Below are 25,794 nucleotides of genomic sequence, written 5' to 3' on the forward strand. Positions count from 1 at the left end.
GCACCAGAAGTCTCAGCATTCCGTGTAATAAGAACGTTCTAAGCTAATTTTTACATAAGTTATGAATATTTGTAAAAACTCAAAATTTATGATTTATTTTGAAATTTTCTAAGCAACCAATAAGGATAGACCTATTCAGCGAACGCCATATTAAAGTTTTTTATACGATTTATGAGTTTTTCACTCTCAAATTTGTTTAAAATACTAAACTTTTTGGTTATAGACGAAAAAAGCGAAAATTTACCGTTTTTTGATCTTCATTTGTTTATAACTATGTATATCATCAAAATCGGCTGCAGGAAACATACAGTCGGAAAAATGAAAGAATACACATGAACGAACATATAAAACACGCTGTATTTTCCTATTACCGTGTCACAAAGAAAATTGTCCAGTGCAAGTACATGTAACAATAATTATTACATGTACTTGCGCTGACCAATTTTTTGCGTGACACGGTGACAGGAAAAGACAGCGTGTTTTATATGTTCCTTCATGGGTATTCTTTCATTTTTCCTACTGTATAGGTTATTAATATAGATGTAAATACTACTCAAAAAATTTGGTTTCGGCCTGGAGCGGGTTGTGTCACCAACAGGATATTTTTTTCCTTATTTCTCTTAACCAAATGGGTAAAAACCCTTTAAAAGTAATCCGTCAAGGAAACATAGATTAAATATGCGAACTTAAACATGGATGTTCAAAATATTCCTCTAGGTACTATCCGAGCTCTAATTGAACTTGTTCACATGTTGTGATAATAGAAGGTAAAATGAGGATGAAAGGCCGCTTTTCTATAAAATCACCGGGCCGCTTAAAAAGGTCCAGCACGCCACTGGAGCGGTCTCACCACATGGACTATAATGTTTATTTTTATTTATTGCCATATTATTACTTTTTAAACGGACGCACCAATATTAGCAAGACTGCACCAGTGTAAATGTTTACCAATGTTCGGTATGTGTATTTCACATCGACGGATTTTTATGACAAATTTACCACTACGTCACTTTTGACCTGGTTATAGTGATTACCATACTCGTACCTCTGAATCGGGGAATCATTTGTTTGTTGGCTGTCTGGCTGGCTCTCCTTTGTTATCGTTCAGTTTGCCTTACCGCTTGTGCATATGCAGGCGGTTTGCCAACGTCGACGCCGCGATTTACCCAAAAAACTCAACCGCCGCGATTCAAGTTAGCATAGAATAGAAACAAATGCAACCGTTCATCATCGTAATATGATGATACACGACACGCAACCGCGAGTTTACCAACTAGCGCAGCGTTTAAACTGGTAAATTGCGGCGTTTACGTTGGCAAACTGCTCTATCTGAACAAGCCCTTAGTATAAGAGTAGCATAATGAACCTGGTTCACATAGTGAGTGTATAGATTACTGTATAGATAGTGTGATGTGATTTAGTTTTAGGGTTTTAGCGTCTAATAGCAATCGGAAGAAGTGGTAGTAGTAACGAATTAGTAGGTTTCACTCAGTAATAATTTTAACTCTAGTGAATTAGACTATATAAAATTATGAAGATTCTTGGAAAAATTCTCGTAATTTTATTTATAGGTGAGTTACAAATTAACAATTTATATCTCACAAAAATATTTTGTTTAATATTATACTTTTAATTATCTTTCTGAAAGAGGTACATTACCTCTGAAAGAGGTTCTTTACATTATACCCCATTCCACGAATATACAACCCTCTTGGATTATCGCGACAACGAATATTTTACTGTGCCAAATATGAAAAAAGAAAGTAAATTGCAAATTATATTGTTGTTTACTGGAGTAAATATTATAGCAAAATACTTTCGTACTTCTTATGTTGCACACTAAAATATTCGTTGTCGCGATAATCCAAAACAGTCGTATATTCGTGGTATTCGTGGAATACACCATAAATATTAAATATAAAAAATAATCATAATATAACGATATAACCTCAAATATCCTTCTTAGTCCAGAAAGCCACTGCGCATCCGCTAGGAAAAATATTCCGATTCGGATTTTTTGCACAATCTTACTCAAAATGGACCCCTCCTAACAAATTTGCACGTTTAATTTAATTCCTTTTATTTGCACCATACTGTACACACATGCAACGGTGGAATATAGTGTCGCGCACTCTTGATTAGAAATTAAAAAACAAAGGAGTTTTGAATATTGTATTGCAAAGAACTCTTCGGGATTTCATGAATCGATGTTTAAAGAATATCTACCTACGTTGGCAACATTCAAGTTTTTAGTTTTTCACATAGTTTTTGAGGGTTAAAAATGGCCGATTTCGAAATTTTTTAACTTTTAATCGCTTATATGTCAAAAACTATCAACTTTAAAAAAAGTCACTAAAGACCTTTTCTGTTTGGAATGGTCCAAAAAACCTAAAAAAATTTTGGTCCATGCAAAAAAATAATTTTAGGAGAAAAACCAAAAAAAAAACATTTAAAAAATGTTTGATCCACTTTGAGTCCTGGTAACATGCAAATTTAACAAACTACAAACTGCTACAATTTAACAAACTGCTATATTTAACAAACGAGAAAATAGTGAAGAGAAATACAACACAAAAGCAATAAAGGTAGAGGCATCACTAGATCCCTCAATTCAATTTTATGGGATAAATATATCAGGAAGGAAACAAAGAGAAGAATATATGAAAGTATAATGAAGAGCGCTATAATCTACAGTGCAGAAGTTTGGGACATAAGTGCAAGAAATAAAAAGAAGCTACGAAGTACAGAAATGGACTTTTTGAGGAGAAGTTGCCAGGTCTCAAGATTAGAACATGTAAGAAATGAAACAATTAGAGAACATTTATGAAGGTGGAAAAAACTATAATAGACGATATTGAAAAGAGACAGCTGACATGGTTCGGTCACGTTAAAAGAATGAATGAGACTCGCTGGCCGAGAAAAATATTAGAGTGAGTCCCACCGGATAGACGAAAAAGAGGACGACCACGGAGAAGCTGGAGGGACAATATTCAGCAGGCAATGGATTCGAGGCAATTAGATGAAGATATGTGTTACGATAGAAAAAATTGGAAGCTGAGTATGGAGAGGCGGCGACAGCCGTAGAAATCCACTATATATATAGAACGCAAATTTGTTAAAACGGGTCCTTTTTGAGTAAGATTGTGCAAAAAATCCGAATTGGAATATTTTTCCTAGCGGTGGCTTTCTGGACCATCTGAAAAAGCTGGTTTTAATTTCAGTTATTTTACAGCTTCATATTTTTTTTTAATTGAATTGGCATTGGCAAATGCTATACACATAGTCACATATGATAAAATTTTCTAAATATAACCTAAACTAATAGACCGGGATCCTAGGCCCATTTTTACCATTTATTACGAACAAGCTAATTTTTCGTGAGTAGCTTCATTTTGAGGAGACGCCCAACTTTTGTCCGTACAAAATTTTGTTTGTGGTTGCTAACAGGGGTAGGAGGGGTAAACTATGTTGATTTGACGATTCTCAAAAATTTCTTACTAACTGGTTTGTTTTTGTTAATTCCCAAGATAATTATCTAAATTAGCCGAAAAAATATTTGTCCTACAAAATGCAAGGTCTTATCAAAAACAACTAGGACACATATTTTTGTGCTAATTTAGATGACTTGAAAATTAACAAAAAAAGCAGTTTTGTAGTAATAAATTTTTGAGAATCGTCAAATTAACATACTTCATCCCTGCTACCTTCTTAGCTACCACAAACGAAAATTTTAGAACATAAAATTGTTGGTCTCATCGAAACAATGATCGAAACGAACACTCAAAAAAATTTAGTTCGTAATATTGATTAACAGTGATTATTGAATAGTATTTCGTTGTCACAACAATTTAATTTGTTGTTTCAACGAACTTTTAGACATTGACGAATGTACTTGGTTATTGCCACAATGATTGAATAATAATTGTGAGAATAACTAGAGTACATTAATCAATAACACTCAATTTATTCAGCCAATAACTTAGTTTCGTATATTTAATAAATACTGTTAATTGTGGCAGCAACTCACGTTCTTGATTTCGTAGATGACAAGCAATTACCTTGGTTTATCGTGACAACGTACATATTTCATTAAAACAATGTACAAATGTTGTTAATATAGAGTAATATATGATTATTGAATAGATGTACACTGATTGTTGTGCCAACGAATGCATTAATCAATCTACTACTGCCTTTAATTCCCACAATCAATGCGTTAATTGTGACAATAATCGTGGTTGTTGAGACAATAAATGTTTTGCTTGACCATTTGAAATGTAACGGCTTTTCCTTATCGTGATACCCCTAGCTTCTCTGTGTTACCATTGTTTAAAAAAGAGTTCTTTGTTAAACAATGCTGTTACCTCTACCGAAGTGCCGAAAAATAATTGCATTTTGCTTCCAAGTGTAGTCCGTATTAGAAGGAAGATAAGGATAAGATATTACTTATTTTTTATATTTGAATAAAAGTAAGTTTTTTCTGATAAGGTAAATACGGGAGAACATTCTAATTAAAAATAAACTTGTCAGTGTCTTATGTTTGTAAGTGTTTACTTTTAATATTGTCTTGTGATGTTATTTATAAGATGAACTAAAAATTAATTTTCGAATCCTGAATGAAAAAAATAATTAGTATTTTTGAAAATTTAAACGCAGAATAAAATATTACATTATTATCGAGGGTCTGACGTCCCTGAGAACTTCTATAATGATTATTTTAATAAGTCACAGGGGTGAAAAAGAGAAAATTTAGTATGATTTTTTTATTTCAAATATACTATTCAAAAGAAACTTTTTGTTTATTCTAGGGGACTTTCAGCCCTCAGTAATAATGTAGTCTTTTATTCTGCGGTTAAATTTTTCAAAAATACTTATTAGTTTTCTCAGGATTCCAAAAAAATGAATGCGTTTAAAAATAATTCGATCGAAATTTTGCCCCTGGTCTCTCAAAAATGATTAAAGTGTTATACATTTTTGAAATCAACATTTCAAACACTTTTAAATGAGCTGTCACATGATGTACTTTCCCATTAAAAAAATCAAAGTTACGCTTGTCACCTGAAGAGGGATCGTGTAAAGTTCGAAACATTGATGTTATAATATACTTTGATAATTTTTAAATCGACCTGTCTGAGCGTTTTGCTTATAAAGGTTAAGGACAAAAAAGGGGATTTAAAAAATTATTATTAATCAATTAATATGATAAATTGGGCTAATGCATTCAGTAATTATTAATATAAAATACGTTCATAGTAGGAATGAACGAAACTGATTGTAACAATGAATAGAATTGCTTGTAAGAATAACCGTATTTATTGTGCCAATGAACGGAATTAATTGTAACAATAAACGGAAATAATTGTAGAAATAAACGAAATACGTTAGGAGAAATAACACTGTTATTGGCACAACGAATGGTCTTCGTCGGTCAATTAACGACGTTGTTGTTTCAATAAATAGTGTTCGTTGACTCAATGAACAGAGTTCGTAATATCAATAAAGTGAGATTATGGTATACATAATGAATGTTCGTCCATTCAATAAACGTAATACATTGGCTCAACTAACGAAAATAATGAATTGATGAACATCGCTTTGTTGTTCCAATAAAACCAAGAATTGGACAAATTTTAAGAATTGCGTTTGTTGTCTGAATTAACATTTTTATTGATATTACGTACCTTTTTCGTTGAGTGAAGCTATTCACGAATATTCAACTTGGTAGTAATTTGGTTAACAGGTAACAGGTCAACGTACCACACGATTTATAGGACAATGTGGGTGTTAAACTATATAAATATTAGCTAACCAACTAAAAAAAAAAAAACAGATGGTTAGTAATCATTTTTCATGACTTCGTTAATGATGCATGTTGAGAAGGGGGACTTTTTGATAAAACCTTGCATTTTGTAGGACATATATTTTTTCGGCTAATTTAGATAACTATCTTGAAAATTAACAAAAACAAACCAGTAATAAACTTTTGAGAATCGTCAAATCCACATATTTCATCATTGCTACCCTTGTTAGCTATCACAAACGGAAAGTTGGGCGTCGTAAAGAAAAAAGACACGAAAAATTAGCTTGTTTTGCTACTTACTTTTTTGTTACTATTAATTATTACCAATGTGTCTTGTCTACATAGACTTTGACCTGTTTGTGTCTCGATAGCAATGGCTTTTTTAGATAAGAGATCCACATATTCATTGTATGTCAGACCTTGGGATATGAGCTTTGACCCATAAAAAATGAAAAGTTCTTCGGTTTTTATAAATATCATGCAGAAGTTGCTTAATGTAAAAGATATATTTGATTGAGTTATTGGTAGGAAAACTTGATAACAGCTTTCATAACAGATAGTGAATCAGATACTATTGGAACAGTTACTGGAACTATTCTGAGTTTTTTCAAAGTATATTACCTCTTACACTACTTGTACACGCTAATATTTCCTTTACTAATCTTAAAGATCTATCATTTCTTGATAATCGAATCATTACTGGAGATTCTAATTTCCCAGAGACCACCTGGCCAATAACTTCGTTATCTCCGCCCTAATCACTTATAATTTATTTAAAAGCTTTGTAGTAAATTCGAACACCACTTAGTGATTTCCAAAACCACCGCAGATTTTCAAATAACTTACAATTTTTTTTATTATTCCTGTTATTTATAGCGCTCTTCGCCATCCGGTTCCCAGTTTCCAGCTTCGTCGGTTTCCATTCGCCAGGGTGAAGATTCCTTTCCGAAATTGCCTTCTGAATGCCGCCTAGACAGGATTGTTTTGGTCTTCCTTTCTTCCTTCTTTCCCTTGGCGTCCATTTTAGAATTTGTTTTGGCAGTATGTCGTCCATTCTTTCTACATGACCATACCAGATCAGTTGTCTCCTTTGAATTTCGTCTATGGTGGTTGACTTGGCTCGCATTATATTTCTGATTTGGTCATTTTCTATTCTTTCTAGCCTTGATTTTCTAGCCGATTTTCTCCAGAAGTCCATTTCTAATGCAAGTAGGCGTCGTTCCAGGGATTTAGTAAGTTGCCATGTTTCGCATCCATAGAGCACTATACTTTTAAAGATGGAGTTAAAGATGAGATGTTTTCTTTGATTAGATAGTTCTTTTGACCATAGCATCGGGTTTAGGCATCCAATCACACTTTTTCCTTTCACGATTCTTTGCTCTATCTCTTTTTCGGTGCGCCCATTCTTGTTGATTGTTGTTCCCAAATATACATATTCCTCACAGTTCTTGATTGTTTCTTGTTCGTTAAATATTAGATCTTCTACTTCAGTCCCGATGCATAAGTATTGCGTTTTGTTTCTATTTACAGAAAGGCCCCACTCTTTATATGTTTGAAATACCCGCCTCATCGTGAATTCTAAATCTTCCTTATCCGCTGCTACTACGACTTGGTCATCCGCGAAATGTAGACTCTACAACGTTGTATCATCGTCAAGTTGAATCCCAATCCCTGAACAAAATCGTCTACAGTGTTTTAGTGCTTCATTTAAATAGATCTTAAAGAGTATTGGGGAGAGGCAGCATCCTTGTCGTAATCCTTTTGTTACTGGAAATTCTTCTGATAAGGTGTTGCTTAGTTTGATTTTTGATGTTGCTTTATTGTATAATTGTTTGACTGCGGAGATGATCGTGTTATTTAAGGAAGATCGTTCAAGAGACTGTCACAGCTTGCTCACAGGAATCGTGTGATATGCTTTTGTGAGATCCAAAAATAAAATATGTATTTCCTGGCTTTTTGCAACTTTCTTTTCATTAAATTTTGTTAGGGTTAATATGTGGTCTAGCAAGATCTTTCAGCTCTAAAACCTGCTTGCTGTTCAATTTCATGAGGCTCGTATTCTTACTCAATCGTTTTTTTTTCAGATTATAAGAATTGGAGTAATCCATGCTTCTTTCCAACTATTCGGGATTTCTTCCCCATTCAAGTATCTTGTGAATAGAACTTAAAATACCTTATGAGTTTTGGTGTTCCGTTTGAGAAGTTCTGCTGGTCTGTTATCCGACCCGGATTCTTTGTTGTTCTTCATGAATTTAAGTGCTTGTTGTATTTTTTCTTCTTTCACGTTTACATATTCGCCGTGTACTCGTATACGTTGGGGTGAATCAGTGTTATAGATATCTCTGTCTTCATTTAGTTCCCTTGCGTAATGGTCCTTCCATGCATCTATGTGGATGGGCTGTATTCGGCTTGTGTTTGATGTGTCGGTTTTCAAGGTTTTTATTAATTTTCATGCCGCTGATGATCGCGCTCCTCCGATGTAACAGTCAACTTCTTTACATTTTGCATCCCATGTTTCGTTTTTGTTGTTTCTTGTCATTTCTTTAAATATTCTTTGTTGATTGTTGTATAATCTTCAGGGTTCTTAATGTTCAGCCATCTTTTGTACGCTTCCAGTTTCTTATTTCTTTGTTCTTCCAACTGTGTATTCCAAGTGATTTTTCTAGAGAATTATAGAGCTTCTTGGGCTGCGTTGTAAATACATTCCGTATGTTCGTATGTATATGAAAAAAAGTAACATAACTCAAAAAATGCATAAATCGAGTTTTCTTGTTAAATTAACTCCGAAAATATGCTACACTTTTATCAGGAAAAATGTCACATAGATGTTTACTTCCAACTTCGAAAGATAGCGGTAGTGTCATTATTCTTTTGATGGTAAAATGGATACTTTTGTTCCGGAAAAATGACACTTTCCAGTTATGCTCTGACATTCGACTTGAACTTATCGCTATTTAACACAAAAACCGTTGTATTTCGAGAAGTGTCATAGGTATTTTTCGTTAATTTATAAAAAGTAGCCAATATTTTAAAAGAAAAGTGACATAACTCCAAATTTTCGTTTTTTGGCTTTGTTAAACCAGATATCATAGTTTTTTTTGGTTTTGACTCTTACACAATTAGAAACATTCACTTATCTACATTCTTCGTTTTTAATTTATAAATATTAGCAGTTACCGTTTAAAACTTATAGTCAAATTAAGATCTAAAAAATCTATTTTTAACTCCCCTAAAAAACGTCGTTTTTTAAGTTGGTACATTTTTCTTCCGGATGAGCGATACTATGTCAATAATGTATATGCGTATGGTTTTAGCGTTGTTTAATAAATATAGGGGGTTTAGGTCTTTTTATGTCAATAAAAATTTATAATCTATTTACAAAAATAATTACGAAGCGATTAGACAATAAATTGGAATTGGTTTTTAGAAGAGACTTCCGAACAAACGATAAACTATTGGTAATAAATAATATTGTTCACAGTAATCAGTTCCAGTAATCACAGAAAAATGCTGTTTCTAAAAACAGCCAAGTGTGTGGCAATGTACCTATAGAAATTTGTAGACAAATGAAATTATTTTATGACCTTGTCGGCATACGATTAGTACTCATAAGTAGTACTTAAGTGTTTATTAGGTACCTGACAAACCGTAGTAATATACAAAACAGCAGGCTTGCGAAGCTCTTACCGACAAGCCATTATATCAGGCAAATTTAAAATTCTTAGGAAATTGTACATAAAAATGTATTTGTTGACCTGAAATAGTCCTTTAAAATGTTACATTTAGGTTGCATCTCTTAGAGGAGTCAATTTTATTTTTTTAATGTGTAGGGGGGTTCAGTAGAAGTTTAAGTTCAAGTTTTTGGGGTCGTCACCCTTGTCCCCCGGCTGCCATATCGGAAAAAGTGGTGCAAAGGGCTTTCGCGCTGTACCTCCTAAACTAGCAAACCTACAGAAAATTCCATTATACATAAAATGTAGCAAATTAAATTTTCTACAATTTTATATGTATCACTTTTTATCGTCAAGTGACCACCAAAAAAGTTATACACGAAAATATGAGAAAATTTTGTAAGAAGTTTCCTTTTGGAGGTTATAACTTTTTTTCCGTTCATTTTACAATAAAATAACATCATAGCGATTTTGTAGAGGATTTTTCAATGAATAATTTTTACTATAAAGTTGTTTAATTTTATTTATTATCTAAGTTTAACAGCGCTCCAATCTTGACCAGATTCTCGAATTCTCATAGGAATACAATAAAAAAAATACTTTTCTATCTATAATATTAGTCGAGCGGCAGCAATCGTTATGCCGACCGCGAAAATCAAATTTAAGGTGAATGACCAATGTTGGTCTATTTTTTGGTTTTCGAGGTCGCTGAATCCGAATATGAAGTTTATTTTTATCTGTATTTCTTGGAACATGTTCAAAAATCAAATTTTATACAAAAATGCCGAAAATCAGTTTTGATGATTTTTCAAATTTACCTCGCTGTATCCTTGGTCGCTGTAAATATTTCCTTTTCAAAATTTTACTGTGTCATCTTTGAAGTATGTAAATAACAATGGAATTTGTCCAAAATGTTTAAACACATTAAAAAAGGAGTTGTTAGTTTTTAAACATTTTGTCATCATATTTCGTTAGTTTTATGTTTACTTAAAAAAGTTGAGTGACAAATTTTTTAGTTTATAATTTTATCCAACACAACAATAAAACATAATTCATGAAGAAGTTTTTGGGAAAATTTTAAGTCAAAATATACAATAGGAAAAAAGTTATGTTACTTCATAGACAAGCGGCACACCCCAAAAAACGCTTATATCCCGAGATCCTGATCACGGTGTGGTGAATGGCTAATTTTGATCATACTTTATGATTTTGATATCAAAAATTCGTTTTTTGCTCTTCTTAAGAATTTTGCATTTTGCGGTTGCGTCATTCTTCTTCTGAACCGGCAAACAACTTCTTGGGCCGTTTCTATAATATGCTTAGGGTTCTAAGTTTTATAGTGGGGAGAAAGTTCTAAAATAGATTAATAATAGCATAGGAATGTTGAAATCATAATAAATTGTACGAATAAAAAATATATAGATAGAAAAGTAAGCCTAACGTTTTGTTTTTATTATATCCCTATGAGCATTAGAGAATCTGGTCAAGTTTGGAGCTCTGTAAAACCTATATAAATAAACAGAATTAAACAACTTTATAGTGGAAATTGTTCGATGAAAAACCCTCTACAAAATTGCTATAACGTTATTTTATTTTAAAATGAACTGAAAAAAAGTTATAACCTCCAAAAGGAAACTTGTTAAAAATTTTTTACATATTTTTGTTTATATCTTTTTTTTAGTCACTTGACGATAAAAAGTATGGCTTAAAAATGTAACATTTTAATGGAGTAAAAAAATTATTTTAAAAAGAGGTAGGTACATATTAGGTTACTAAACCATATTTCAATAAACGCATAAATTTATTAAATGGTAAATGGAAACGTTTCGGGACCTCAAATTTATATTCCATAAACCGGGATATTCCTATAACCGGTACTTTAATAAGCGGGTTCGACTGTATTATATACTGTGTATAGTATAGGTGCTAATATTGAACCTTCAGGCACTCCAGCTTGTAGAGTGAATAGTGTGGATATTTGATCCCGAATAGACGGTATGTGACTGCATATTGTAGAGTCCCTTTCGTCTCCTTTATTCGTCGTCTCTTTGTCTTATAAATTGTGATAGGCAGAGATTAAGGATGTTGCTAGAAAGTGGTTACAAGAGAATTTTCGGATTTATTGATTAGATCTGAGACTTCTCATTTCTCTTTGATAGATGTTCATGTAGCCCTACTAAAGTGGTCTGGAGAGACCGAAACAGGCGTATAGGGATGGTGGATATTCTCTGAACTGAAATGAAACCTAAGCTGTGCTTAATTTAACTACATTTGAAATTATGACATTTTTAAAATGTAAGCTTCCAAAAATTTATTTGTACCATTTGTTTTAGGATACAGTAACACGCAGAATAATGATTTTAACAGATTTGACACGCAGGGTATAGATTTTGCGAATTTGGATAGGAGAATCAATGGTATAGAGGAGAACCCACCAAACACACAGGGATTAAATTTTAAGCCCTATGAATCATTTGATATTAAGCAATTTGATAATTCAGTAACGTTTGATGGTCGCCGTTTTTGGGAGGACGTACCAACAGATCCCGATGCATATTTGGCATATCTTCACCGTGAATGTGACAAGTCTGGGCATCCTGAGATATTAAATATGGATAACGTAAGTGAGAAAACCAAGATGTATAATAAGTAGAGACTGGAAAATATGCACTAAAAAATGTCTAAAATATGCATGCAATATGCATTTTAAAACAAGCTGAATATGCACAATTAACATGCAAATATGCATTTATATATGCACTTATTTTTATATGAATAATTTTATGGTTTACGTTAAATACATAAATAAATAAAAAATAATAAAAATAAATAAATAGGTTTGAATTTAAACCAAATTGTATTATTATTTCTTAATATATTTTTTTAACTTCAGGTTTTGTGACAAATAAAACGGCAAAATATTTTATTTTGACCACAAGATAAATAAGAGTACAATAAAATAAATGTACATATTTTTATTGTTACAATATTGATTCATATTTTCTAAACTAATATTATAAAAAGAGTACAATAAAACAAATTTACATATTTTTATTGTTACAATAAATAATCATATATTGATTCATATTTTCTAAACTAATATTATGTCTTCTATCTGTTAATATTTGTTTATAGGCAGAAAAAGATCTCTCAACGTCACAAGATGTAATTGGGGCATATTTAAACTTTGCTATTAGAGACGGATCCATATTAATATTTTCATCGAAGTTTCCAAAATTGATTATATTATTTATTGAACGCAATAAAGTGAAACCCTCATTTTTGTTTAAAACGTCATCAAGTTTATCTTTAATTTTTACTCCAATTTCCCCATTCAGATTTGTTATTTTCTGTTTAACCGAATCAACAATAGACATACTATTGTGAAGACATAAATTTTGAGCCTCTAATTTTGTAATTGAACTTTCAATGATATCGAAATTCGATTTTATATACAACAATTGATTTTTAATAGACTTTTCTTTAAAAATATTTTGACAGTTATCAATAGCGGTACAAGTCGGATCAAAACTTGAAATAACGCTTTTGATGTCGTCGTAGTGTTCAGATAAAAATATAGCACTTTTAAGCCAAGTTCCCCATCTGGTTAATACTGGTTCTGGTGGTAAAGGAATATCGGGAAGCATCTCCCTATATACCTGTACACGTAGTGGTGCTTTCAGAAATACTTTTTTTACATTATTTATTAAGGTGTTTACATTGGGAAATTCAATTCTAACTTTCTCTGCAACTCTGTTTAGGCCGTGCGCCAAACATGTACAGTGAATTAAATTAGGGAAAAAGATTTTAAGATTGGATGCAGCTTTCATCATATATGAGGCGGCATCACTAAGCATTAATAATATTTTTTCAAATGGTACTTGATCAGGTAAAAAAAAATTTGTTAGGGATTCGTTAACAAATCTAGCTATTGTAGCATAGTTTGTTTTTTCCAAACATTTTACACTAATTAAGTATGAGTTTTTAAAATCGCCAGAGTCGTTAAGAACTCCAACAATTAGATTCGCAATTTGTCGACCCTTTGTATCCGTTGTTTCGTCGACGGAAATCCAAAGATATTCGGCTTTTAACTGATTTTTAATACTCGTCATCACATCTTTGTAACATGCACTGACATATTTTTTCCGAAGAGTTGAAGAACTTGGTATTTGAGCTGGTTTATCTTTAATCTTGCAATAAGTTTTTAAAAAGTTTTGACACGATTTATGTTCTAACTTGTGCAGAGGGATATTGCAGTTCAAAAAAAAATGGCATAAATCCTTTGCAAAGGTTTCTTGCCCAACTGACGTATTCTGAATCTGCAAACTCTTCTGTAGAATCTGCTGGCGAGGTTTATTATCATTTTTTGATAGCTTAGTTTGGTGAAGTGAAGTTTTTATGTGTTGAACTACTTGGAATTTCTTTTGACATGGAATCTGGAATATAATGATAATGATGTTTTAGATGTTTTCGTAAATAGATACCTACATTAAAATGATCAAACTTTTTAAACCTCCCCCAATTTTTTTTTATTTCTCAAAGTGAAATTGAAATCGTCAAACAATAAAGTACAGTCAGTGTACCGTAGTATACAGGGTGGGCCACTCTCAACACCTCGCTCTGTATAAGCCAAACCGTTGCGAACTTTAAAAAACAGTTTTTGAAGAAATGGGACGGTTTGTCATTTTAGAATAGACAGACACATAGATGTGCAAAGAAGTTTGATAAGTTTAAAAATCTATTGAAGTGGAGAACTTACCTTTTTATCACAAATGGTGCAAAACATACTTTCACTGTCGATAACTTTTAGATGATTGTTACTTCCAATCCAACTTCTGAGAAGACTTGATTTTTCCCTTGCTACTTTAGGCATTTTCACAATAATAATAAAATGATTTTTTTACACAGTATAGTCAATAACTTGCAATCACAAAAGTTGAATAATCGGCGATTGATTTAAGACTAACCATTCATAAAATAAAATAATCTATCCTACCCTTAAAATGCTTAAAATTTCGTTTTGGTTGGTTTTCCCAGAATAATTCATAGTTGGCCGACACCAGCAGAAAGTACAGGTAATATTTGTAATGTTATTCAAAATATAATCGGTATTTACTTAGGTAATTTGTAAATTCTGAGAAGTCTATAAATCTTAAATATCCGGATAATGATACCTGCAGCTATAAATAACGCCCATTATGTTTATGGGTACAACAACAAAGGAGCTTAACAGCAAAATATTTACTTTCACATTTTATTTTAATGGATGTTGATGTTACTAATATATACCTTATTTTTAAATGGGGTAGAGTAAATTCCCATCAAAATATGCATTTATATGCTCTTAAATCTCCAAATATGCAAGGCATATGCATTTATGAAAAACATGAGAAATATGCAGCATATATATGCATATGCATTTTGCATATAATCCAGTCTTTAATAATAAGCTTTAATTTATAATTTATTTTAAAGTAATAAATTTGATCAATCTGTTATAATAAAACTTATAACGTCGCAGGCATGGTCAAATTAGATTTTTTTTTCAATGTGCTTCAACCACAAAGGGTGTATAAAATCGGCTCAGCTATACCTTCGATTGCCAATAGTGAAACACCAAATTCAAGACGAAACTATATTTCTATACAAAACTCTACCCGGGAGCCCTACATTTCTACTGATCGACGGAGCCTTACTGCCTTACTGTGCAACTGGTCTGAAGGTTAAACTGATAATCATCTATAATATATTATATAAGATTACATGTTGATTGTTTGAAGTGAATCGAAGGAATGAATTTTATGTATGTTCTTTTCTTAGCGGCAATATGTATTTTCTGGGTCAGCCCACGCTCTGAATATATTTACAAAATATTGATAGTCGAGGAAATGAAGCTGAAAAAATGGCAAAACCTCGCAATTTTTTCGTCCAGCATCGATTTTTACAAAAAATTTGGGATTAGGCTCATTACACCCTCTAGTTCATTTTCTATATTGAGCCGTTGTACGCTTTTGGTTTTTTAAGGGTGAAAACTACCCGTAATTGTAAAAAATTATAAAATAACATTTTAAACTTTAATATTGTCAACATTTGGTTCCTATTAGTTACATAATGATTGTTTTATGCTTTAAGATATACTATCATAATATTTCAACCCTTAACACCACCCTTGTAGGAGCTATATATAAAAAATTTACTTATCCTAAAAGAATAATTTCGGCTTGCATCGATTTATATAAAAATTTGGGATTAGGATCATCTCACCCTGTACTTCATATTCTATATCATGATTAAGGGCGTTGATTATTTTTAGGGGTGTAAACTACCCCTTATTTTCAAAAATTATATAAAAACATTGTAAACTTTAATATGGGTAAAATTTGGTTTTGATTGGTTACAATAATGATTGTTTTATACTTTAGGATATAATATCATAATATCTCAACCCTTAAAAACCACTCTTAATAACATTACAGTTTTTATAAGTAAATATTTTAATAGATCTATACAGAAAAAATAGTAGAATTAAAGAATTACAAAAACATTTATTTACAACAAAAAAACGAATTTACAAATATATACAAATACAAATACAAATAGTTTTTTAGTCATCTTCCAGTATACGAACCGATTCTGTGTTATTATACATACATTGAAAATTATCCATTAGCGGACTATCCAAATTTTTCGAAAAAAAAAAATTGTTTTATAAACATAGCTCCTTCATTTCTGTCAATAAAAAATTATTTAAGAAATGACTTTGTAGAATGTTTAAAGAGTTATAAGACTTTGTAAACTAAATTCTGTAAGATCCCTTAGTTTTTAATTAGGGTGGGTTTAAAAGGCTCGAATAAGGGGGTGTTTGCTAGTAAATAGAGGTTTTAAACAGCTATATCTCGCTAACTGTTTACTGTAATGAAAATCTATGCACAGGAGAATTTTAGTTATTAAAGAAGCTACAATTTAGTGATCAATGATTTTTTTCGTATCTCCAGTATTTTCGGAGATATTTTGAAGTAAATGGTGAAAAATGGGAAATTCCAAAAAATTAATTTTTTTTAAACTCCAATTTTTCTAAAATTAGGCCTTTTAAGTAGGTATAACTTCTTAAATATATTAATAATATAAATATAAAAAGAATTACAGAAAGGTGAAGACCAATTTTTATTTAGGAGGGTAGATAGCGGGTTGTTTTCACTGATTTTTTCATAGAGAAAAGCAGGTACCGACCTTTTTTTTGATCAGAAGTCGCTTAATTTTCAGAATAGAAACTTTTTATTACTATTTTTTGAGAGACCTAGCTGTATAATTGAAAAAAGGTTATTTAAGTGTTCTTCGAAAAATGCAAAGTTTTTCCGTTATTTAGCTTTGAATATTTCAAATTATGCATTTGACGAAAAAAGCTAACTTTTAGCATGCCATATCTCGGTTTTTATTGGTCTTAAAGATATTACAGAAAAAGAATTTGATTTGTGTTACTAAAAGATACAATTTTGATATCTACAGTTTTTTTGATTAAATGCATATTTTTCGAGCTATTCTCAAAAAACCCTCAAAAAAGTCGATTTTTTCATGGAAAAACTGTTACTTTCAAGAGAGAATAACTCGAAAAATATTAGTTTTACGAAGAGAATGTAAAAAACATTTTTTTCTTAGAATCACTTTTTACATCGATTTACGTAGTTAAAATGTAATAAAAAATTCCCGCCCCCGAGATGGGGTGGCAACCACCCCAAGGTTTTAGCGCACAGCGGCATGATATAGAAAATGAGCCTTGGACTGTTCCCTACCTTCTGTGAAAATTTCAAGTAAATCCATGCTGGACGAAAAAATTGCGAGCCAAAATGCTTCATTTCCTCGACTATGAAGGACAAAGAAATATATTCGATCATCAAAATAAATGTGCAATTGCGCAAATTATTATTTACGATTTATAATAATTAACTAAATTAAATAGCCCGCACGTGTTTGCAATATAATAATAAATTGCGTTAATGTGCTATACGGGGTGATAAAAAGATTGTTTAATATCTGATATGAACATTGAATGTTTGAGATTAAACAAAGCGTTATTAGCAAATAGCACATTTGCGTGTTTTACTGGCGGTTCAGCAGTAGGTACCTGAATTGAATTTATTCACTGCACACTCGAGCTGAACCGCGACGTGCAAGCTGCTTGCAAGTGACTTGCATGTGGCGTGGACCGAGAGTACGCCAGTTTCTGCTATGGTGCTTTTCATAGGCTTTTTCAGTGCGTCACAAGTGACAGAAGAAAAGGTACTTCCGGGATTATATAGATTTATTCTAGTTGCTGATAGATGGCGCTATAATTGGAAAAAATGACTTAAGTACCTATTACATATCTATACGACTAAAATCTAAAGTTCCTCTCACTCTTTCAGTGTGACATTAATTTTGGCGTCATATACAACGGCGTAACCAGGGTGATCCTAAGGGGAGGGGGGGGTTACAACTACTGGAAGGTCTCTGGGGGGTATGGTGTTAAGCGTATAGAGCACAAAGTACATCCCAATAGGGGTTATAACCCCCAAACACCCCCCTGGTTACGCCTATGATCATATATATGATTTTAAGAATGTAGAGAATCATTGTATGATATTTTAGTTAAATTTGACAGTTGTTAGACTCGTAATCAGCCAAATATAAAAAGGTTATTGCAGTATAACCCTCTTATTTGAAATCTGGTGTAAGAACAAATCAATTGTGTTTATTGCATTTATAAAAAGGTATACTCTTTGATTTGTACAGGGTATCCGATAATTAATTGGATATCAGCTAATGGGTGATAGAAAACATTAAAATATTAAGATTTAACTACAATCGCTTAAATAAAATATGGCCCCTTACTGAGGGTGTTTTACTTAAAAATTATTTTTGCTCACTATTTTAAAACTATTCGATGTATCCTTTTCATACTTGGCAGAAAGTGTTGGTATTATACACCCTAAGAAATTATGATAAATAAGCGTTTCTGGCTACTACCAGTGGCGTACGACAGGACACAGCGGATGGTTGACCCTTCCCAAATTCTACGCCACTGGCGGAATTGACATTTACCGCAATTCTTCGATTCTCCAATACTCTCTCTGTAAATAACGTACTCTTTACTCGTAACGATAAATTTAATAGTTTTCGAGATATTTGAAATTAAACATGTAACGGCACAGTTATTTTAACTAACGTATTGTGCCGCTTACATTTTAATTTTAAATATATACTCCAGAAACTAATGAATTTATCGTTAAAAATTAATAACATACTCTTCAGCCTCAATGATAAAATCATTAGTTTTCGAGATATTTGAAGTTTAAAATTAAGTTTACATTAATCAAAACTTATGTTATATGTTCTTCTTCTAACTTCAAATATCTCGAAAACTAATAACTTTATCGTTACAAATAAAGAGTACGTTATTTACATAAAGAGTATTGGAGAATCGAAAAATTGCACTAAAATGGTAATTCCGCCAGTGGCGTAGAATTTGGGAAGGATCAACACATCGCTCTTCTCTGTCGTACGCCACTGGTAGTAGCCAGAAACGTTTATTTATCATAATTTCATAGGATATATAATACCTACACTTTCTGCCAAGTATGAAGAGGATACGTCGAATGGTTTTAAAATACTGAGCAAAAATAGTTTTTAAATTTATATTTTTAAATTTAAATAACTCAGTGAGGAGTCATATATTTTCTTTAAGCAATTTTGGTTCAATCTTAATATTTTGATATCTTCTATTACATATTAGCTAATGTCCAATTAATTATGGGACACCCCGTATAGTCGTACAAATTGTACATATTACTTAGAGTCGTATAGATAATAATCTATCAACAACTAGAATAAATATTATAAATGAGTATAATCACGGACGTACCTTTTTTTCTGTCACTTCCAACTTAATGCGTTAGAAAGAAATCGAAAACTGTGACGCACTGAAAGAAGCCTCTGAGAAAAAGTATACACCGCCACTGGCACGCCCGCGCCACTTGAAAACAAGTCAGGCGGTTTGACAGTTTGTGATGGGCAATCATTCAGTACACTGCGCCATAACTGAGCTACATTTTCCTTTAAATCATTTCTAAATATAAATATATTCTTGATATTTTTATAATTTTACAATAAATTGCTATTTTGATATCTTAAACAATGTCTATTTTTAGGAAGTATATCGTCAAGCTAAAGTTTGCCTCGGCAGCAGAGCGGATTACATAAAAACGACCGTGAGACAATTTTTTAATGAGTCTGGACTCAGTGCTATTCGCCAAATTGATTATAAAGAAGCCTGTAAAGTTTGGCCCGAAGTTCATAACTGCATTAACCCTCTTGTGAGTTCCATTAAACAATGTTTGAAAAGCGATGTACAAAAAATTTTTGATACATTCCTTGAATTCATCGACGTGTCCCAAAGTTTCTTCTGCGACAACAATGCGGACCGTATATCGAGTAAGTATTTTAAATCTTCTTTCTCTTTGCCTAGCTGATATCTGCCACAAAAAATTATACTTTTGGACAATAACTATACTTGTATACTCTATATACAATACTTTCTTTGCAATATCGGCTTACAGTAGGGGCTATTATATAGCTACAGCTAGTATGGAGGGGCCGGCGTAGCCGAGTGGTAGTGTGCTAGGCTAGCATGCCGGTGGTCCGGAGTTCAAATCCTACCACCGGCAAGAACAACTAGACATTTTTAAAATGTTTATAGGCCCCAGGTCGACTCAGCCTTAATAAAATGAGTACCTTGGGTAAAACCAGGGGTAATAATAGGCGGTTGAAGCGTAGCACTGGCCCTGTTACCTTCCTTGTATACCGTAGGCCCTAGATATAGCAGACTACCCTGCTATACTCCCAAAGCGACGTGAGCGGTATAAAACGGAAGACTATTATTACACGGACACGTAAGACGAATGGAGGAAAGAATAATCTCAAAAAAGTGTTGGAATGAACCCACACAGAATAACCAAAACAAGAAAGATCAGCAACTACATGGATAAAAGACATCTACAAGGCGATGGCGGAAAGAATGTTGTCGGCTTTAAGAAAGGAAGACTGCCACAATAGAAAGGAGTGGCGATTAGGAACGGAAAGGCGTAGAATGCTATAGCGCTTACTGGGAAAAGACAAGTTGCGTTGGTTAGAACTTCGTGTTCTTATGTTCTTTGAGAAAAATTTCTCACCTGTGTTCGAAATTTTTCTGATGAGTGGAGGAAGTGTGTAACATTCTTGTTTTCTTTGAGAACAATTTCTCACTTGTGTTCAAAATTTTTCTGATGGGTGAGAGGAGTGTGTAACGTTACAAACGTCACATCTATGATATTTTATTTTTAAATAATTATTTTACTTTATTTTCTTTAATATTTCATTAGTAATTATTCTCTTCTATTTGTTTTACCAGTTTTCTTCGTTAAAAACTCGTTGGCGCCCTCTTTCATTATTCTCTTTTATTATCCTATTTTGTTATCTCTTTTATTATCCTCTTTTATTATCCTCTTTTATTATCATCTTTTATTATCTTCTATTTACTATATCTCTTTTCATTTAAAACATCTAAATCAACATACTGAACATACCCCGTACATTGTTACTCTGTAAGTATGTTTTTCAATACGGAACATGCCCGCCACTGCCTATGTCGCACTGTCATGAAAATGACAATTCATCCCTACTCGCTGTCATTTCAATTCTCCAAATGGCGGTGGTAATCTTATAAAAGGCATGTAATGTGAAAAATAAATCATTTTTATTCCAAATCAAATCTTCTCTTGGGGTGAGTTTTCATACAGTTTTTTAATAATTTCTTACAGTCATTATATTCCATCCATACATAGCTTCTTATAACATTTTTTCTAATTTTTTTTATATCTAACCTCCAATGTCAAACCATGTGTTCTGATATTTTAGTTTTAAATATATTATCATTTTAATTTACATATATGCACGTTTATTAATCAAAATTTTAACTATTCTCCTCATCTAAATTCCATTTAATTTACCCTTGCCATCTACTATTTTTGGATACTATTTGGCAAAGGTACAATTTGGTTATTAACTTCTTGATTGCTGATATGTGTGTTTTTATCTTATAGCTTTCGGGAATAGAATAAACCTTGCTCCCTCCGGGAGCCTCCAACATCAAGCCATCCACACCGGTGATGGAACTAGGGCTATACAACAACGATTGACCATGACATCCAGACTACAGCACCCAACATCTTCAGCTGCAGGGGCCTAGGGCCGAAGATCCTCCCAGGCCTACAAGAAGTCTACAGCAGTACCATACGACATCAAGAAGTTACCATCAATACCAAAAGCCATAAGTATTATCCAGAATTTTTAGTTTTTGGCAACAATTTGAATATATTTGTTAATGCAATTTACTAAGTCATATTTTTATTATATCTTTATTGAACAATAAACATGATTAGTTAAAAAGATTGTTTTGTTTGCTTCCATTCCAAATTTTCATAGTTCATTTCTAAGATTAGGACAAGACGAGCACACACTTGAGTGACTGAGCTAAGCTGAGGGTGTAGCGATGGCTATCTCGTGGGGCGCCAGTGAAACGAAATAAGCGATGGACTACCCCAGCTAATTGAAATAATATTCGACAATATTACCTCAATCATCCAAGATAGCCATCGCTACACCCTTAGCTTAGCTCAGTCACTCAGATGTGTGTTCGTCTTTTCCTAATCTTAGAAAAGAACTATGAAAATTTGAAATGGAAGCAAACAAAACAATACTTTAACCAATTATGTTAATTGTTCATAAAAATATAATAAAAATATGACTTGTAAAATTGCATTAACAAATATATCCAAATTCTTGCCAAAAACTAACAATTCTGGATTATACTTATGGCTTTTGGTATCCGATGGTAACTTCTTGATGTCGTATGGTCTTGCTGTAGACTTCCTGTAGGCCAGAGCGGATCTTCGGCCCTAGGCCCCTGCAGCTTAAAATGTTGGGTGCTTTAGTCTGGATGTCATGGTCAATCGTTGTTGTATAGCCCTAGTTCCATCACTGGTGTGGATGGCTTGATGTTGGAGGCTCCCGGAGGGAGAAAGGTTTATTCTATTCCCAAAAACTCTAAGATAAAAGCACACATATCAACAATCAAGAAGTTAATAACCAAATTGTACCTTTGCCAAATAGTATCCAAATATAGTAGATGGCAAGGGTAAATTAAATGGAATTTAGTTAAGATTTTGAGGAGAATACTTAAAATTTTGATTGCTAAACGTGCATACATGTAAATTAAAAAGATATATTTAAAACTAAAATATCAGAACACATGGTCTGACATTGGAGGTTAGATATAAAAAATATTAGAAAAAATGTTATAAGAAGTTAAGTATGGATAAAATATAATGACTGTAAGAAATTATTAAAAAAACTGTATGAAAACTCACCCCAAGAGAAGATTTGATTTGGAATAAAAATGATTTATTTTTCACATTACATGCCTTTTAGTGGAGTCACTAAAGGTTTTCACCTCCGATTTCGTTGAACCTCCATCGATATTTATGAAAATTGGTGAGTAATTAGAGGATACCTCAAGGAACAAAGGTGACATAACGCCAACTTGCGCTTTTACCCTGGTGGTGGATGCCACCCCTTCTCGGGGGTGAAAATAATTTTATTAAAAATAATACCATAAATCGATAGAGGGACAAATTTTAAGCAAAATTTGTTATATCAAGTTATTAATATAACTCAACACTTTTTGAGTTATTAAAGACCAAAAATTTTATTTTTTCGTAAAAAAATGCATGTTTTAAATCGGTTTTACACGTATAACTCAAGAACTATAAGCTTTTGCAAAATGGTTATTATTACTGAAATTGATGATAATAAAATACTAAATACACTCCTCGCTTTAAGAACTAAACTAATGTTAGTTCAAAGTGAGTTATTGGCAATTGAATGTGTATTTTTTTCGACGAGTGCTCAAATCTAAGTATTCAAGCTTAAATAACGGGAAAACGATGCAATGTATAAAATATACCTGCTAATCGTTTGTCAACGTACTTCGAAATACCTATTAAATGAGCTTCAGAACAAGTTAATAGCGTCAAAATTAAGCAAGTTATGATAAAAAAAAGAACCCTTTTGAATTTTTTAGGAAAAAGTGAAAAATAAAACATATGCCATTTCCACAAAAATTAAAATTTATAATAATCCTTACAACAACTTCTTTATATTATATAAGTAATGATTTCAATAATTTTGACTGGTTTAGAATGCATATTTTTGAAAAAAAAATATAATTAAAAAAAAACATAATTTTTAAAATTATTGTAATTTTCATAGTCTTTTGATAACAACTCCAAAAGTACTCAATATATGTAAAAAATGATGAATAATCAAATTTTAGTTTATTCTCTGTTAAATATTTTACCTGTTCTACTATTTCCATAGGGTAATAAATAACCGAGACAGAAACGTTTAAATCTTAAATTTTGCTGTGAAAACCATGCAACCGGGGCCATTTAACCTTTTATTTTAGAAAAAGTGAGGGGTCTAAAAGATAGGGGTCAACGTGGTCAAATAGCCCTTGGAATTAGCTTCCAAAAGGTTTTTAGAAAGACCTGATGTTTTAAAAATAAACGGAGTTATTAAAAAAAAACGATAACATTTTTTGGAAAAATAAAAAAAAAATAAATTTTGAAAAACCTCTGGTGAATAAATTTTAATGCTATCAGCATGTTCGGGGGCTCATTTAATAGATATTTTTAAGTACTTTGACAAATGTTAAATAAGTTTATGTTATAAAATGCATCATTTTCCTGTTATTTCAGCTTGAATACTTAGATTTTTTTACTCGACGAACAAAAAATATTTATTCAATTACCTATAACTCACTTTTAGTTAACAGTAAAAGGTTTTCCTAGTATAGGATTTATTTCGTTTTTTATTAGCTTCAATTTTGATCATATTAACTTTTTTGCAAAAATTTATAGTTTTTGAGTAATTGATGAGAAATGGGTTAAAAACATGCATTTTTCTCAAGAAAAATTAAAATTTTTGATCTTCAATAACTCAAAAAGTTTTGATTTATTTTAATAACTTTATATAACAAATTTTGCTTAGAATTTGTCCCTCTATCGAAATATGGGGCTATTTTCAATCAAATAATTTTCACCCACGAGAAGGGGTGGCATCCACCCCCAGGGTAAAAGCGCAAGTTGGCACCACATCACCGTTGTTTCTTGAGATATCCTCTATCCACTCACCAATTTTCATGCAGATTTATGGAGGTTACTGCACTATTTTATAAGATTACCACCGCCATTTGGAGAATTAAAATGACAGCGAGTAGGGATGAAGTGTCACTTTCATGACAATGCGACATAGGCAGTGGCGGGCATGTTCCGTATTGAAAAACAGATACTTACAGAGTAACAATGTACGGGGTATGTTCAGTATGTTGATTTAGATGTTTTAAATGAAAAGAGATATAGTAAATAGAAGATAATAAAAGAAGATAATAACAGAGGATAATAAAAGAGAATAATCAAAGAGGGCGCCAACGAGTTTTTAACGAAGAAAACTGGTAAAACAAATAGAAGAAAATAATTACTAATGAAATATTAAAGAAAATAAAGTAAAATAATTATTTAAAAATAAAATATCAAATATGTGACGTTTGTAACGTTACAAACCGGCTTAAAATATAAATGATATTCTTATTTTCTTCTCTTTCCGTTACAACTAAAATTATAACTAAAATAAAAAAATGTATGTTGGATTAAAATTTATCTTTTTACTTTTCTAGGTTTAGTCAGCGATGGCTCTGTACAATGTTTCAGCTTAGTAGATAAAGATCTTAAAGAATGTCAAACTAACTTTAAGAAGAAACTAGGAGACTCAATAAACGCTATTAATATATGGGGGGACGTCGATTCGTATAAGGTTATGACTGGGAAGAACTTAGCGGACGAGACTTGTAGGTAAGTTAAGTTTTGTTAGATAATAAAAGTACGGCCATAACCCAGTCTGGAAATGAAAAAAAAAAAGAAATAATCGGTTTCATAGGAGAATCATGGGAGAAATAATCGATTACAGATAGCTAACAGCCTTACATCATAGGGGATATCTTCGGCGTAATATGAAAAATGCATAAGTCCAAAATATTAAATTTTAAACTTTTGATGGCATCTGCTAGCATTGTCCAAAAGCTATGTACGGCTTTGTTTCCTTCTAATATAGTTTACTAGATTTTGCTAAAATTTAAAAAATGAAATCTGCATAAGTCCATTAATGTTGAAAACCATATGAACTTGGCACAAGTCC

The 25,794-nt window shown here is 32.0% G+C and overlaps 1 protein-coding gene across 1 annotated transcript in view; it reads left to right on the plus strand.

Annotated features, from left to right (window-relative positions):
- Positions 1–1,090: 1,090 nt before the first annotated feature.
- The window catches only part of LOC114332851 (27 kDa hemolymph glycoprotein), a 35,639-nt gene continuing 10,935 nt past the window's right edge, over positions 1,091–25,794 (plus strand). The window contains exons 1-4 of the mRNA XM_050649182.1: positions 1,091–1,571; positions 11,805–12,091; positions 19,656–19,938; positions 25,277–25,451. Of these exons, the coding sequence (XP_050505139.1) occupies positions 1,532–1,571; positions 11,805–12,091; positions 19,656–19,938; positions 25,277–25,451 (785 nt within the window). The 5' untranslated portion in view covers positions 1,091–1,531. The remainder of the gene's footprint in view (positions 1,572–11,804; positions 12,092–19,655; positions 19,939–25,276; positions 25,452–25,794) is intronic.

Source organism: Diabrotica virgifera, chromosome 4, assembly GCF_917563875.1.
Source record: "Diabrotica virgifera virgifera chromosome 4, PGI_DIABVI_V3a".
NCBI lineage: Eukaryota > Metazoa > Arthropoda > Insecta > Coleoptera > Chrysomelidae > Diabrotica > Diabrotica virgifera.